This window comes from Rhinolophus hipposideros (assembly GCF_964194185.1).
Source record: "Rhinolophus hipposideros genome assembly, chromosome: 4".
Classification (NCBI taxonomy): Eukaryota; Metazoa; Chordata; class Mammalia; order Chiroptera; family Rhinolophidae; genus Rhinolophus; species Rhinolophus hipposideros.
Window position 1 is genome coordinate 47,044,512 of NC_138050.1, and position 15,228 is coordinate 47,059,739.

The 15,228-nt window shown below is 35.7% G+C and overlaps 2 protein-coding genes across 2 annotated transcripts in view; both read left to right on the forward strand.

The window, feature by feature from the left end:
• LOC308496883 (A disintegrin and metallopeptidase domain 3-like) overlaps positions 1–5,611 on the forward strand; it is a gene marked incomplete at both ends in the record, with an annotated part of 140,333 nt that extends 134,722 nt beyond the window's left edge. Inside the window, one exon of the mRNA XM_081046667.1 lies at positions 5,466–5,611. Coding sequence (XP_080902793.1) covers positions 5,466–5,611 — 146 coding nt within the window. The remainder of the gene's footprint in view (positions 1–5,465) is intronic.
• Positions 5,612–5,688: 77 nt separating this feature from the next.
• LOC308496884 (disintegrin and metalloproteinase domain-containing protein 18-like) overlaps positions 5,689–15,228 on the forward strand; it is a gene marked incomplete at both ends in the record, with an annotated part of 102,279 nt that continues 92,739 nt past the window's right edge. Inside the window, 2 exons of the mRNA XM_081046668.1 lie at positions 5,689–5,743; positions 6,308–6,384. Coding sequence (XP_080902794.1) covers positions 5,689–5,743; positions 6,308–6,384 — 132 coding nt within the window. The remainder of the gene's footprint in view (positions 5,744–6,307; positions 6,385–15,228) is intronic.

Consider the following 15,228-nt stretch of genomic DNA (forward strand, 5'->3'; position numbering starts at 1 on the left):
TTGTTTGAAATTTAAAAATCCTTAATATCTTTAATAGCTAGATCAACATTAGAAAGACCAAAGATTTAAATATAGGATCACTGAATGGAATATTGGAAGCAATGTAGATATTGGTACATATTAATTGAATAATTAGTACAAATGTAGCTTTTCCTTTTCTTGATTTTACTTGGGATTGCAATATTTCCTAACCCCAAAACTAATCCTATTTCTTTAATACAGACCTACATCAGAAGACAGCAGTAGTATCAGCAGCAAGTCATACACAGAGTTAAAGGTGAATTGAAGCACTTAAACTATTGACAAAATAATTCATGAAATATTGCTTTATTTTTAACAATACCTCAGTATACAAAACCTATTATTTCCATGTTTCATCATCATCACTCCTATTTTTCAATCATATACTAAAACAAAGACCAATTCAAATTTCATTTTATACTCTTAGAAATATTTAATGTTAACCAATATTTATCAGGGATTTATTTGCCAACTGTTTTTTGTTTGTTTGTTTTGTAATAAGAAGTGACTTTAAAGAGATTTAAGTATGTGCTTAAAATAGCTGTGAGCTGTCCTGCATCCTGCTCCTTCATTTAAGGTTCTAATTGGTAAATTTGTATGGATTATTTCCCAACATATATTTCTTTTTCACTAAGATTCCATGGTTATTGTTATCCTTATTTTATAAATGAGGAAACATACATAAGTATTTAAATAATTCCCCATGTATATAGAATTTTAATAAATTTTTGGAGTTTTTAAGACAGAGGCTAGGGTTTAATAACTCCACAATTTTGACACAGATAGCCTAACATATGACTAGGGATGGGGAATGGAATTCACATTTATTGAGGACATATTAGATGCCACGGAAAATGCTAACCGCACTCTTCCTGCAAGACAGAAATACAATTATTTACTCTAAGAAGGGAAAAAGTAGGCATTTGTGTATATTGTCCAAACTTCTAACTCATATGTGTAAAGAAATCATATTTGCCATATTAGACCTATCATATGGAATCAATGGAAAAATTCAAAAATTGAACCAAGAATAAGTTCATAGTTCATCAAATTACTTACCTGCCATTCCTCCATATCTGACTTTGATTGAGAGTTAAGGCAATGGATCTCTGTTTCCTTGTCGGTTACCAGAGAAAACATTTATAACTCCTACCCTCAATGTAAATTAGTCTTATTTCTGCCTAGACAAATTTCTACTCTTTATTTGATTATTCTATAAAAACCTACATCTTAGATGAAGATGTTGGTGCTTCACTCACTGTCTTCCTCTCATGTCCTTCCATCATAGTCTCATCATCATACTGGGTGTCTTCACCTGAACTTTTCACTGCCACTCACCTTTCTCCTAGAGAAATATACTGGCTTTGCCAGTTCCCTGATTTCTTCCAACTCTTAGGTCATAAATTCAATATCTTAATTTCTTTCACATTTTTCTCTGTTTTTCACAGCCTTCTCCTGCCACCGGTACTTTATGGTTATATTAATATCTTGCTTCAAGAATTTGAAATAGTGGGTTAGATAATCAATCCATAAGCAATCAACATGTTTTGTCAATTAGTTATATAGTGCATTGGAAGTGATTAATCATATGGAAAAGATTAGAGCAGTAGGGATAATTGAGAGAGTTGATGTTGAAAGAGGATTTTGATAGCAATTTTAAGTACAGCTGACTCAGTAGGCCCTATTGAGCAAGTGATATAAGGAAAGAACTGGAGGAGGTGCAAACTTTTGTCCAGTGTAGATATTTGAAAAAAGTCACCTGGACGCATAGGGTCACTCACATAAGTAATTTATTTAAACACAGAAGATACCGCACAGCAAGGGAGAGGGCAGCAAGCAATGGAGGTCAGAGAAATACCTCATGTACAAGTTATCAAGGCTCCTTATTTTAAATTTTAAACAGCTCATCCACTGCTCTTATCTTGGCAAAATGTGAAACCAGACATGCAGCCTTTCCCAGGGAAAATGAAAGAGCTTTTTCATTTCAGCTGTAAATTAATGCTATTTTACACAAGTATACAGCTGGCAGAGCTTTCCATGCATATAACTGAGCAGGAGATTTCCAAACACAAGAATAATCCTGTGAAAAAAAAGTCAGGAATGTTTAATGAATAACAGTGATGTAAGTTTATCTGGAGCAGGGTTAGCAAGCAGTCACATGACTTATACTTTTAAAGGCTGTTTTGTTGAAGGTAGTCTGTAACAATGGCAGAAGTAGAAGTGGAAAAACCAATTAGTGGAGTATTGCTGTAATAATTCAAGAGAAAAAGGATGGTGACTCAGATCAGAGATAGTAAAGAAGGTTTTAGGAATAAATTTTGAAGCTGAACCAACAGAATGAATTGACAGTTTGTATGTAGAGTGTAAGAAATAGTGCTGAAATGATGTTTATTGACATAAAGCACAAAGTAAGGTGAAAATGTAAACCCAGACTTGTTTCTAAATTTGGGCTTTTAGTACTATTTAAAATTTATTTTAAAATGTATGAACATTGAGAGATAAAATCTGCATAGGTAATCATGAGCCAAGACAAGTGTCTGGTGTGCCATAATTCGGCATTTAAATTTTCTCATGTATGGCTAGGAACATAGTTAAAGTATTTTTGAAGTAATAAGAGAGGGGTTCTACATGATATAGTTTGCTTTTTAATTTTCACTGGGATGATGTGGGGGAAAACTCAATCAGAGTCAGTCAGAACTGGAGATGAGTGAAAGAGTTGTGAGAGTATGAAATACACAGGAAAGGTGTAATGAGGGTGGGATTGAATAAGAGGAAAAGATCAAAAAGTTTTGTGAGATTTAAAGGAGGTAAACTTAATTGAAGTGGTAACTGATGGATGTATTCGGCTAGAATAAAAAAGAACAACAAAGACTTAAGCTTTTCTGACACAATGGATAATGACACCTTTAACTAATGACATATTTTATAGTGGGTTAAGACCCACTTTGGTGTTGTAATGATGATGTGGAGGGGAGTGAAGAATGAATTTGTTTTTGAACATGTGTATGTGGGACACCTGTTGGATATGCACAGAGAACTGTTGGTAGTACTCCTCTGTTGACAAAAAACCAATTAATAGTAATTCTTTATTTTTTCACATAGTTTTATTGTTCTTTTCCTCTGTTTCCTTGTTGATGATTTTCTTTTACCCAGGTAAAGCATAGAGACTACGTGAAATATATAAATGCCAATTTATAATACTGCTGTTTAATGTGGCTATCACAAAGGATTCTGGGAAAAGAAATGAGTTTACAAATTTTGTGGAGCACATAGCTTATGACAGTATAACTAGTGTCTTATTACACTAATTAATTGTTATACCTGTAGTTGTAAAGTATATTAGACAGCTTTTATTAAGTCACAATCTAGCATTTCTATTTTTCCACATTTCTTTTAAAACAGTGACTAATCAATAATGTCAAAAAGCCATAGACTGGAGAAAGGATATTACCAGGAAACTCACCATTATTCTGCCTGATCCACGAATGAAAAAGAAAAAGAAAATCTGCCTTTCTCCCCGTTTGTTATGGCGTAAAGCTTTCAATTTCACAAAACAAAATAAATCCTGTGAAAGTATGTAGACTTGTGTCTATTGATTTTTCTACCCGCTGTGATCCTTTATTAGGAAATAAGCAGTTTTGCCTCTTTTGAACCTGGGAGGCTGTTACATCTCAAGGTGAAAATTTTCTGTTGTCCACTGATGCTGCCAGCTCTCTGAGGCCCATGGCTCCCATCTCAAGAGAGGACACCTACAGTCCACTTCTTTCCAGTAGCTCATGATTCCCCTCCCTGTCCATTCCAAGCTTTGGATATTGACAGGAAGTGTTGCTGGGTAAGGACAGCCCCAAGACCCCAGATCGTTGCCAGGATCCATTCTATATTCACAGAATTGCTCGTAGATAACTGTTTTGTTTCCAGCAATACTTCCTTGGCCGCATGTAAATTGAAATGCAGGATATTTCTCTCTCCTTTGGGGGAACCTCTACTTGGAGCTCTTTCTTTACTTTAAGCTGAGCTTTTCTGGGTAAGATTTTCTTGCTTCAGTGCCCTTCCTCCCTGTCTCCCGCTTACTGAGAGAAGTGCAGTTCTGCATACCTTGATGCATTATACATGGATTAAGGAAGCATCAGCTTACCTGGAGTCTAATTAGGACCTATGGATCCTCCATCAGTAAACAAAGATGCTCCTGGTTGAGGGATGGGAATACCTCATCACAGAAGCCAAGAGTTTCCTTTTCCAAATGTCCATCTACCGAAGAATAGATACACAAAATGTGGTCTATCCATACAATGGAATATTTTTCAGCCATAAATGGAATGAAGCACTGATACTATTAGATATGGATGAAACCATTATGCTAAGTGAATAAAGGCAGCCACAAAAAAAGCATAGTATTATTCATTTGTATGAAAATTTCAGAACAGAGACATTTATAGAGAGAAAGATTAATGGTTGTTTAGAGCTGGAATGAGGCTGGGGTCAGGGGTAGTGACAGCTAAAGGGCACAGAGTTTCTTTTTGGAATGATGAAATTAAAATTGACTGTGGTAATGGTTGCACTTATCTGTGACTATACTAAAACTCCTACAATTTTTCAGTTGTCACACTTTAATTGGGTGAATTGTGAGGTAAAATAATTCATGTTGGGATGATTCTACCATAACTTTCTCTTATCCTTATTGCCACTAACTTATTTTGGGTTATTATGATCATTGGCCTGTCTTATTTTAATAGTAACTTCTGAACGTCAGTTTCCCAAGTGTACTCTACCTGCCAGGTCCAAGTTTTAGGCCTGACCAGAGTTTATTTTTGCCACTTGTTGATACAATTCATCCTTGCAATAGGGTGTAGTGGGATAAAAGAAGTTTTGGGTGACAGGTGGGATAGAAGTTGAGTTAGCTTTTGGACAGATGCAATTTGAGATATTCATCAGAAGACCTGAAGACAATTGCATGCTCTTTCTTCTACAGTGGTGTCAATTTTCCTTTCTTGTTTGTTTTGCTGCCCTTCCCCGTCTCTATAGCTTCCTTGCTAGTGCTTAGAATATCTGTTAACAAAACAAACTTAGGTTGTATTTTAAAGTTTCCTTTCCTTTACTGAACCAATTATAATCTAATACTGTAAAAATAGGCACACAGTTAAATAAAGTGATTTTTGTTGCCTTATCTAGAATCATGTTCTATAATTTTGATTTTTCCTTGTTTGCAAAGATAATAAATTAAGTCAGCAGTAGCATGATTTAAATAGAAAATGTCTCCTAAAAATAGTTACCATTTCTATTTTTCTCCACCACAGTAAATAAAACATGCCAGAAAACTGTGACATGGACAACCGAAATTACCAAGAACGTCACTAGAATAGCAAATCATTGCTAAATTGTCCCCCGTCACTACTGAAGGATTTAAACAATGTAAATTTACCCACAACAAACCAATTGTGTGCAAGTGCATACTCTCCTGTCTGGAGGTCTTTCCTTTATCGGCCCCGTGGCAGCTGCCCAGCCAATCAGGATCCGTAAGGGTGAGCCAGCTGGGCAAAAAGCAGCCGCAGTCCTCACCTCAGGGCCCTGGCGCTACGTATCCCGCACGTGAGTACTTCCAGCCCGCGAGCCTCGGAGTTGTCCAACGGTTTTCAACCTTGGCTGTGCTTCCTGCACTCTGGCGCAGTCATGTTCCTTCTCCTTGTACTGCTCGCTGAGCTTGGAAGGTTGCACGCGCAGATGGGTAAGACCGTGGGAGCCTGGACTTCCTTCTCCATTTGCCTCTGAGCAAGACTGGGATCTTCTTGGAGAACAATTTACTGTATCTGTGGGACCCCTACCGCCCGCTTCCTGTTCTGCTGATGCCTTCCTCCATTTTCCCAACCCGCAAACCCGGGACAGGTGACTGGCGATGTTAGCCAAGGAGTCCACTCTGCATCATGGGTCTAGGGTCTCAGCAGCTGAAACTCAGCTGGTCTTCCTGGTTCACCCACTCTGTGGCCATTAAATGTAGGGGTGTGTGTGCTGCTCTCAATTTATTCCTCCGAGTCCCGTGGAAAAAGGTCCCGACATGGTTCTAAAGGAACAGGATGGTCCTATAGAACTGCAGTGTCTAATTTTTATTTGCTTGTATCTTAGCCATTTTTAATGTGCCATTGAAAATGTCGTAAAAGTTTTGGACCAAGAAGGTGGGCAAATATAAATTAAATTTACTGACAATTTTAGACCCCAACATGGACTCAGAATTAAGAACCCATGCTTGACAGAGATGACTGTTGTTGAAAAAAAAAAACATTTCCTACTGCAGATTCTGAAGGAATATTCCTGCATGTCACAATTCCATGGAAGATAAGGTCAAATGAGAGTGAAGGTACAAAGAATCAGGTAAACGAGTAAAAGTATTTGTCTTATAATTTAAATGTTTAAGTCTATTTTGCTTTTGTATTAAGTCAGATCATGCTGATTTGTATTCATTTGCAAAGCAAAATGTTTTCATTGTGCTATTTTGTCTCTTAAAAATAAGTGTATATTTACCCTTCTTTTATTACACCTCTACGGCTAACTCCTGTGCCCTTCCTTTCATTTCTCTATCTTTTCTGACACACTTGTTCAAAATTTTCAAGCAACATTAAACATTTTTTAGAAAAAATACTGGTAGGAAAAAAATCAATATGAAATAAGTGTAACAGTGGTCCAGAGACAGAGAAATTGATCTTGAGCAAAATTTAGACCTAGAAGCATCAGACTCAATAGAAGTATGACCAAAGAAAGAAAGAAGAAAAGAACTGGAAAAAAAAAAGTCACATTTTCCTTATTATGATGAAAAATATTACAATAAATAAATATTAACTGGAAAAATAAGTTGAAAAAAATGTTTACCCACCATATAACAAAGGAATTAAATAGAAGGCATTTAGTCTTGAATATTTTCTTGATTAAAATACCTCAAATTGGCAATTATATTGCAAACCAGAAGTCACAATACAATGGTTTAGATTTCCATGTTGTAAAAGTGGTGTGATCAATATATTGTAACCCTCAAAATATTTTTCATGTTGAAGGGACACTTTTTGAAATAAGAGTAAGTAAAAAATTAAGAATTCATTAACTCTATTTTTGTCATACAGTAACCTACCATGATTTTGTTCTACTATTGAACAATAATAATAAAAATAAAATATATGTGATATTGTAATTGAAAATAGCAATACAATAATTTTCTTTAGAGAAGTTACATTTTCATATGCTAATTTCACTTAATTCTCACATTAACCTTCTAAAGAAGGATATACATATATATGATATATAAGATATAAATGAAAAATATATGTAATATATATAACGTGTTAATAAAGAGGATTAAAATGTTAAGTCAAGGGCGTCAATGCTACAACATTCAGGACAAGGAATCTTATCTTTAACTTATGACTCCAATTCCATTACAAGTACTACCTTCTGTAGAAAAATTGTTTACAATAAGTTTCTTTTTCTTTTTTTTCTGTTTACTTCTATTTGGATGTTGTCATTACACAATCACTTATACGTCAAATTGTTTACTTCCAATTGCTTGTCACAAAGCATATAGCAAATATGCAGAAGATGATATGGTTTTACTATGAATTACATGAAGTATTTAATAACTGTTTACGTTTTTGTATTGTCTTTATTCTGTAAGTCATTTTTTTCCTTTGGTAGAGTATGATTAATGTCTTCCTTTCATTTCTTTCAGTACACCTCTCTTTACCTGTATCGTTCTCTTCCTTTAATTCCTTGTTACCCCATGTCTTTTTTAAATTTATTATTATTAAACATACAAAGTATTCTTTTTTCATACATTTCCAGTTTATTGTGAAAACCACATATTCCACTGAAGCAATTACAGGACTTATGCAGGTGTCCAACCTTTTAAGATTTATCTAAATATATTTATGGAAGCTATAAGTGCCATTATTGGTATAACACTGGGAAGAAAAACCTCATTTGAAGAGAGGTGACCTCCTTTTAATGCCTTCCTGACAAAGATCATTGTCAACATGCCTGTGGTTAAACAAGTTAGGTTTATTAGTTATTGCAGTGAGGGAGAACATACACCATGGGGAACCATGGGGCATCTCAGTAAGAGTGTGTTAGAAATGCTTCAAAAGGTTTTGGCTGCTGTTAAGGGGTTTCAGGGAGGTTTTAGGAAGCAGACCTGGGTGCAGTCAGGAAGTAGAGCTAATTCTATAATTGTGTATCTTAATAAATCTCATCTAGGAAAAGGGAAGACTAGAAAAATCCTACAGCTGTGATTGGCTAAGAAGAAACAGCTACTCTTGTTCGTCTAATAAGGATATAGTCGTTCTTTTTTCCTGACTTAGAAAATATTTATATTTTATTTATAGTCAGGCATGATTATGAAATGTTCTTGTTTTTGTCTTGTCACGTAATTTTCTCTCTGTGGCTGTGTGTGATGTTGATGCCAAAGTGTTTATGTTTAACAGCAGAACACCAAGGCCAGCAGGTAGTAGAAAGCCAGCATCAGGGACTACTTTTCTGTTTCTTATCCTTTACAAGTTCCATATATAATAATATTTACTATATAATAATAATTATATATAAATATATTTCTCAATTTTTATACAAATACATTTATGTTAGGTCATACTAGGCATTAATCAAGGCTACATCCTGAAACTATTATTAACATCACAGATGACAGCAGAAGATAAGTGGGATATATATGTATGTATCAAGGTTAAGTTGTTTGGCAGAGTTTGGGAAGAACCATCTGAACAATATATCTATTTCAGCTGATTATTGACTTTTTATTATACATTTTGTATCTTTATACTGTTAGAATAATTAAACAAGGAGGCCATTTGGTTGGGATGGCTTTAGTGTCTTTAGTTTCCTGCCTAAGCAAACCAAAATCTAAGGCAGAATCAATGCACTAGAGTTTAAGAAAACAAAACTCAAGAATGACAATTCTTGAGCAGTCGAAAAACTAAGTTTCCCCAAATAAAGCAACTGTTCAAGCCATAGGCACTTTAAAAAATTGCTATACTTCCATGTCTTCTCTATAAAAACTTGTGCCCTAACCCCCACCCACAGAGTGCCCCTAACCATTTTGTTTTTGATGCTGCCAATTCAAATTGTTTGCTCAAATAAACTCTTCAAAATTTAATGTGCCTCAGTTTATCTTTTTACAGTTCTGGTGTCAGAAATAGGAAATAAAGGTGACTACACACACACCCATGGCCTCTGGGAGCAACGAGCAACTAGGTGAAGGTACCTGCTGGCACCATTGTGCTTGCTCACTGTTTTCTTGCTGCACCTGAGGGTCAAGGGTAAGTTTTCTTCTCGGATCCAGGCTGTGCACATTAGCATTACCTGCTCCCTGAGTTTATTTGAGCATTTATTTCTCTAGACTGTATCCAGAGTTGGACTAGATCTGACTACATTTGACTAGGTCCAGAGTAAAGCCTCAGGTAGGTAATTTTTTTTAAGGGATCAGAAAAGTAAACATTGATTCCTTCAAGTCTAAAGAATCGGTGATACCTCCATCTGTGCCCCTGACTACCTATATGTCTAAAAATTATAGGCCCAGAACTTATGTTTTTTTGAACAAGCGGGTTGACCTTATCAAAGATAATATTGAATTAGTCGCCCCAATGGAAAACTTCATTTAGATAATCTTATCTATTTAGGAGGTACCCTACATAAAAAGGATCCTGAACCTCCCCAAAACATTGGACTGTAGTTTTTGATTTGTATGTAGAAGCTTGTAGAAGACTGAATGAATAAAATATTGCCTCTTCAAATGATTCTTTACAAAAGGCAAATGAAAAGCTTAAGCAACAAATTGATGGTGAGACTAAAAACAAGTGCACACTGACTCAGACCTTTCCATCCATTTTCTCTTCTCTCCCTACATATTCTGAACCTACTCATTCCTTTGCTCAATATCTTTCCACTATAAAGATGAACTGGAGGTTAAACAAATGCCTTTTAAATTGAGGCCCTCTGCTGAACCTGCAATACCATATGTAACTGTTTATTTCCATGGTCAAAGGCTGAACTTTCCAAACTCTAAAGAGAATTCTCAAAAATTTTATGAGGAATTCTGCACTCAAATTGGAGCTTAAGACCCAAGGCTTCTGTGATGTTAGGTCCTGCTGATGCCCAGAAATGGATGGCTGAAGTCAAAAGGGAATATCTCAAGAGCAATATGAAAGACCATCATGCTAACAGTTCTTCCAGGGATGGGCCAAGAAATACTGGAAAAATAGCTCAAGACCTGCTTGTTTCTTTTCATTATGCCTCATAAGTCTCATAGGCTTTCTCCACTCTTTTTCATCCCTTTTTATTTTTGCTCCTCTAACTGGATAATTTCCAATGCCCTGTCCTCCCTGTCACTGACCTTTCTTCTACATGGTAAACTGTTTTGAAATTCACCATTGAATTTTTCAGTTCAGTTGTATTCTTTAACCTAGGATTTCTGTTTGTTTGTTTTGCTGTTTGCTATTTTCTTATTAAGCTTCTTGTTTTGTTTATGTATAGGTTTTCTAATTTTGTTTAGTTGTCTAATTCTTGTAGTTTGCTACTTTCCTTAAAAGGATTATTCTGAATTCTTTATCTTACAGTACATACATCTTCATTTCTTTAGGGTCTGTTAGAGCTTTATTAGTTACCTCTGGTGGTGGCATATTTACCGGATTTTTTGTTATCCTAGATTTCTTACATTGGCATCTGTGCATTTGAGTGATCAGGCTCCTTTTCCAGACTTTACAGGTTGCTTCGGCAGAGATGGGTCTTCACCAGTCAGCTCAGTGGGTTTCTAGCTGAGTCTGCTGGTAATGTCCTTGGGCAAGTGGGTCCTGCTACAATGGTCTGTTTTGGGGTGATGATAGGGTTTGAGCTCTGAGGCCAGGGATGGAGATAGTGTTTTACGGACTTAGAAGAGTTGGATGAGACTATTGGTTTTGTTTCCTACACAGGTGAGGTTGTTGGATTAGCTCTGCATTTACCTGGATTCTCTGGTCAGCTTGCTAGATAGTTGGGAATGGGTACTATATCCAGTAGCAGATGGGGCAACGATATAGCTTACTTTTTTAAAAAAAAAATTATTGTGGTGAAAATTGTTAGTGAAATTACATAGATTTCAGGTGTACAATTCTGTATTACATCATCTATAAATCCCATTGTGTGTTCACCACCCAGAGGCAGTTCTTCCATCACCATATATTTGATCCCCCTTACTCTCGTCTCCCACCCCCCACACCCCTTACCCTCTGGTAACCACTAAACTATTGTCTGTGTCTATGAGTTTTTGTTTCTCATTTGTTTGTCTTGTTCTTTTGTTGTTTTTGGTTTGTACCACGTATCAGTGAAATCATAGGGTTCTCCGCTTTCTCTGTCTGACTTATTTCGCTTAACATTATACTCTCAAGATCCACCATGTTGTCACAATATCATCTTTTCTTGCTGCCGAATAGTATTCCATTGTGTATATATACCACCACTTCTTCATCCATTCGTCTATTGAAGGACATTTTGGTTGTTTCCATGTCTTGGCCACCGTAAACAAAGCTGCAGTGACCATTGGAGCACATGTGTCTTTATGGATAAATGCTTTCAGATTTTTTGGGTAGATACCCAGGAGAGGGATTACTGGGTCATGTGGTAATTCTATTCATAATTTTTAGAAGAACATCCACACTGCCTTCCATAACGGCTGCACCAGTCTGTATTCCCACCAACAGTGTATGAGGGTTCCTTTTTCTCCACAGCCTCTCCAACACTTGTTACTATTTGTCTTGTTGATGATAGCCATTCTGACTGGGGTGAGGTGATATCTCATTGTGGTTTTTATTTGCATAATTTTGATGATTAGTGATGTTGAGCATTTTTTTATATGTCTATTTGCAAGTTGTATGTCCTCTTTGGAGAAATGTCTCTTCAGGTTCTTTGCCCATTTTTCAATTGGGTTGTTTGTTTTTTTATTGTTGAGGTTCATGAGTTCCTTGCATATTTTGGATATTACCCCTTATCGGAGGCACTGTTTGCAAAAATCTTCTCTCATTCAGTTGGTTGCCTCTTTATTTTGTCGATGGTTTCTTTTGCTGTGCAGAAGCTTTTAAGTTTCACATAGTCCCATTTGTTTATTTTAGCTTTTACTTCCATTGCCTTTGGAGTCAAATTCATAAAATGCTCTTTGAACCCAAGGTCCATAAGTTTAGTACCTATGTTTTCTTCTATGCAGTTTATTGTGTCAGGTCTTATGCTTAAGTCTTTGATCCATTTTGAATTAATTTTGGTACATGGTGACAGACAACAGTCCAGTTTCATTCTTTTGCGCCTGGTTATCCAATTCTGCCAGCACCATTTATTGAAGAGGCTGTCTTTCCTCAATTGTATGTTTTTAGCTTCTTTGTCAAAAATTATCTGTCCATATTTATGTGGTTTTATTTCTGGGTTCTCAATTCTATTCCATTAGTCTATGTGTCTGTTTTTCTGCCAATACCATGCTGTTTTGATTATTGTAGCCGTGTAGTACAAGCTAAAGTCAGGGAGTGATACCTCCAGCATTGTTCTTTTTACTTAAGATTGCTTTGGCTATTCGGGGTCTTTTGTGGTTCCAAACATATCTGATGATTTTTTGTTCTATTTCTTTAAAAAATGCCATTGGGATTTTGATGGGGATTGCATTAAATCTGTATATTGCTTTGGGTAATATGGCCATTTTAACTATGTTGATTCTTCCAATCCATGAGCATGGAATGTGTTTCCATTTCTTTGTGTCTTCTTCAATTTCTTTCAAAAATGTCTTATAGTTTTCAGCATATAAATCCTTCACATCCTTGGTTAAGTTTATTCCTAGGTATTTTCTTTTGGCTACAATTGCAAACGGAATTGTTTTTTGTATTTCTTTTTCTGAGATTTCATTGTTAGTATATAGGAATGCAATGGACTTTTGTACGTTGATTTTGTAGCCAGCAACTTTACTGTATTTGTTGATTGTTTTTAACAGCTTTTTGGTGGAGACTTCAGGGTTTTCTATATATAGCATCATGTCATCTGGAAAGCGTGATAATTTAACTTCTTTATTCCCAATTTGGATGCCTTTTATTTCTTTCTCTTGCCTGATTGCTCTGGCAAGGACTTCCAACACTATGTTGAAAAGCAGCAAAGCTGATAGGGGACAGCCCTGTTGTGTTCCTGAACGTAGAGCAAAGGGCTTCAGTTTTTCACCATTAATTATGAGATTAGCTGAGGGCTTGTCATAGATGTCCTATATTATGTTAAGGTATTTTCCTTCTATACCTATTTTATTAAGTGTTTTAATCATAAGTGGATGTTGTATCTTGTCAAATGCTTTTTCTTCATCAATTGATATAATCATATGATTTTTGTCCTTAATTTTGTTTATGTGATGTATCACATTCATGGATTTGCAGATGTTGAACCATCCTTGTGCACCGGGGATAAACCCCACTTGGTCGTGATGAATAATCTTTTTCATGCATTGTTGTATTTGATTTACTAGAATTTTGTTTAGGTTTTTTGCATCAGTATTCATCAGAGATATTGGTCTGTAGTTTTCTTTACTTGTGTTGTCCTTACCAGGTTTTGGTATCAGGGTAATTTTGGCCTCATAAAATGAGTTAGGGAGTACTGTCTCCTCTTCAATTTTTTGAAAGAGTTTGAGAAGGATTGGTATTAGATCCTGTTTGAGGGTTTGGTAGAATTCACTAGTGAAGCCATCTGGTCCAGGACTTTTGCTTTTGGGAAGGTTTTGGATGACTGATTCAATTTCATTACTGGTGATCGGTCTGTTTAGATTTTCCAGTTCTTCATGGTTCAGTCTTGGAAGTCTGTATGTTTCTAAGAACTTGTCCATTTCTTTTAGGTTATTGAATTTGGTGGCATATAGTCCTCATAGTATTCTTGCATGATCCTTTGTACTTCTGTAGTGTCTGTGATAACTTCCCCTTTTTCATATCTGATTTTGTTAATTAGTGTCTTCTCTCTTTTTATCTTAGTGAGTCTAGCCAAGGGTTTGTCGATTTTGTTAATCTTTTCAAAGAACCAGCTCTTTGTCACATTAATTTTTTCTATTGTCTTTTTGTTCTCTATTTCATTTAGGTCTGCTCTGATTTTTGTTATTTCCTTTCTTCTGCCGACCTTGGGTTTCACTTGTTCTTCTTTTTCCAGTTCTTTAAGGTGTAACATGAGGTTATTTATTTGGGATTTTTCTTGTTTCTTGAGATAGGTCTGTAATCATATAAATTTCCCTCTTAAAACTGCTTTCGCTGCATCCCCCAAATTTTGGTAGGATGTATTTTCATTGTCATTCGTTTATATGTCTCTTTTGATCTCTCCTCCAATTTCTTTTTTGACCCAGTCATTCTTTAAAAGTATGTTGTTTAATCTCCATGTATTTGTGTTTTTTCCTGCTTTCTTTTCGCAGTTGATATCCAATTTCAAAGCCTTGTGATCAGAGAATATGCATAGTATCATTTCAGTCTTTTTGTATTTGCTGAGGCTGATTTTATGTCCCAATATATGATCTATCCTTGAGAATGTTCCATGTACACTCGAAAAGAATGTATAGTCTGATGTTTTAGGATGAAGTGCTCTATAAATGTCAATTATGTCCATTTCATCTAATGTGTCATTAAGGGCTGTTATTTCGTTATTTATTTTCTGTTTGGATGATCTATCCATAGCTGTCAATGATGTATTTAAGTCCCCTAGTATAATGGTGTTTTGGTCAATTTCTCCCTTTAGTTCTGTTAGTAGTTGCTTGGTATATTTCGGTGCTCCCTGATTGATGACTGTTATGTCTTCTCGTTGTATAGTCCACTTTACCATGATGAAATATCCATCTTTGTCTCTTGTTATCTTTTTCATCCTGAAGTCTGTTTCATCGGAAATCATTATGGCTACACCTGATTTTCTCTGGGTAACATTTGCTTAGAGTGTCAATTTCCACCCTTTCACTTTGAGTCTATGCTTATCCTTGTAGCTGAGTTGTGTCTCTTGGAGACAGCATATGGTTGGGTTTAGTTTTTTGATCCAATCTGCTACTCTGTTCCTTTTTATTGGTGAGTTCAGTCCATTTACATTTAGGTTGATTATGGATATGTGAGAATTTCCTTTCATTCTATCTTTAGTTTTCTGGTAAGGCTGTGTCTCCATTATTTTTTTGCATTATTGTTGTTGTTTATTTTATCTGTGTGGTGGTAT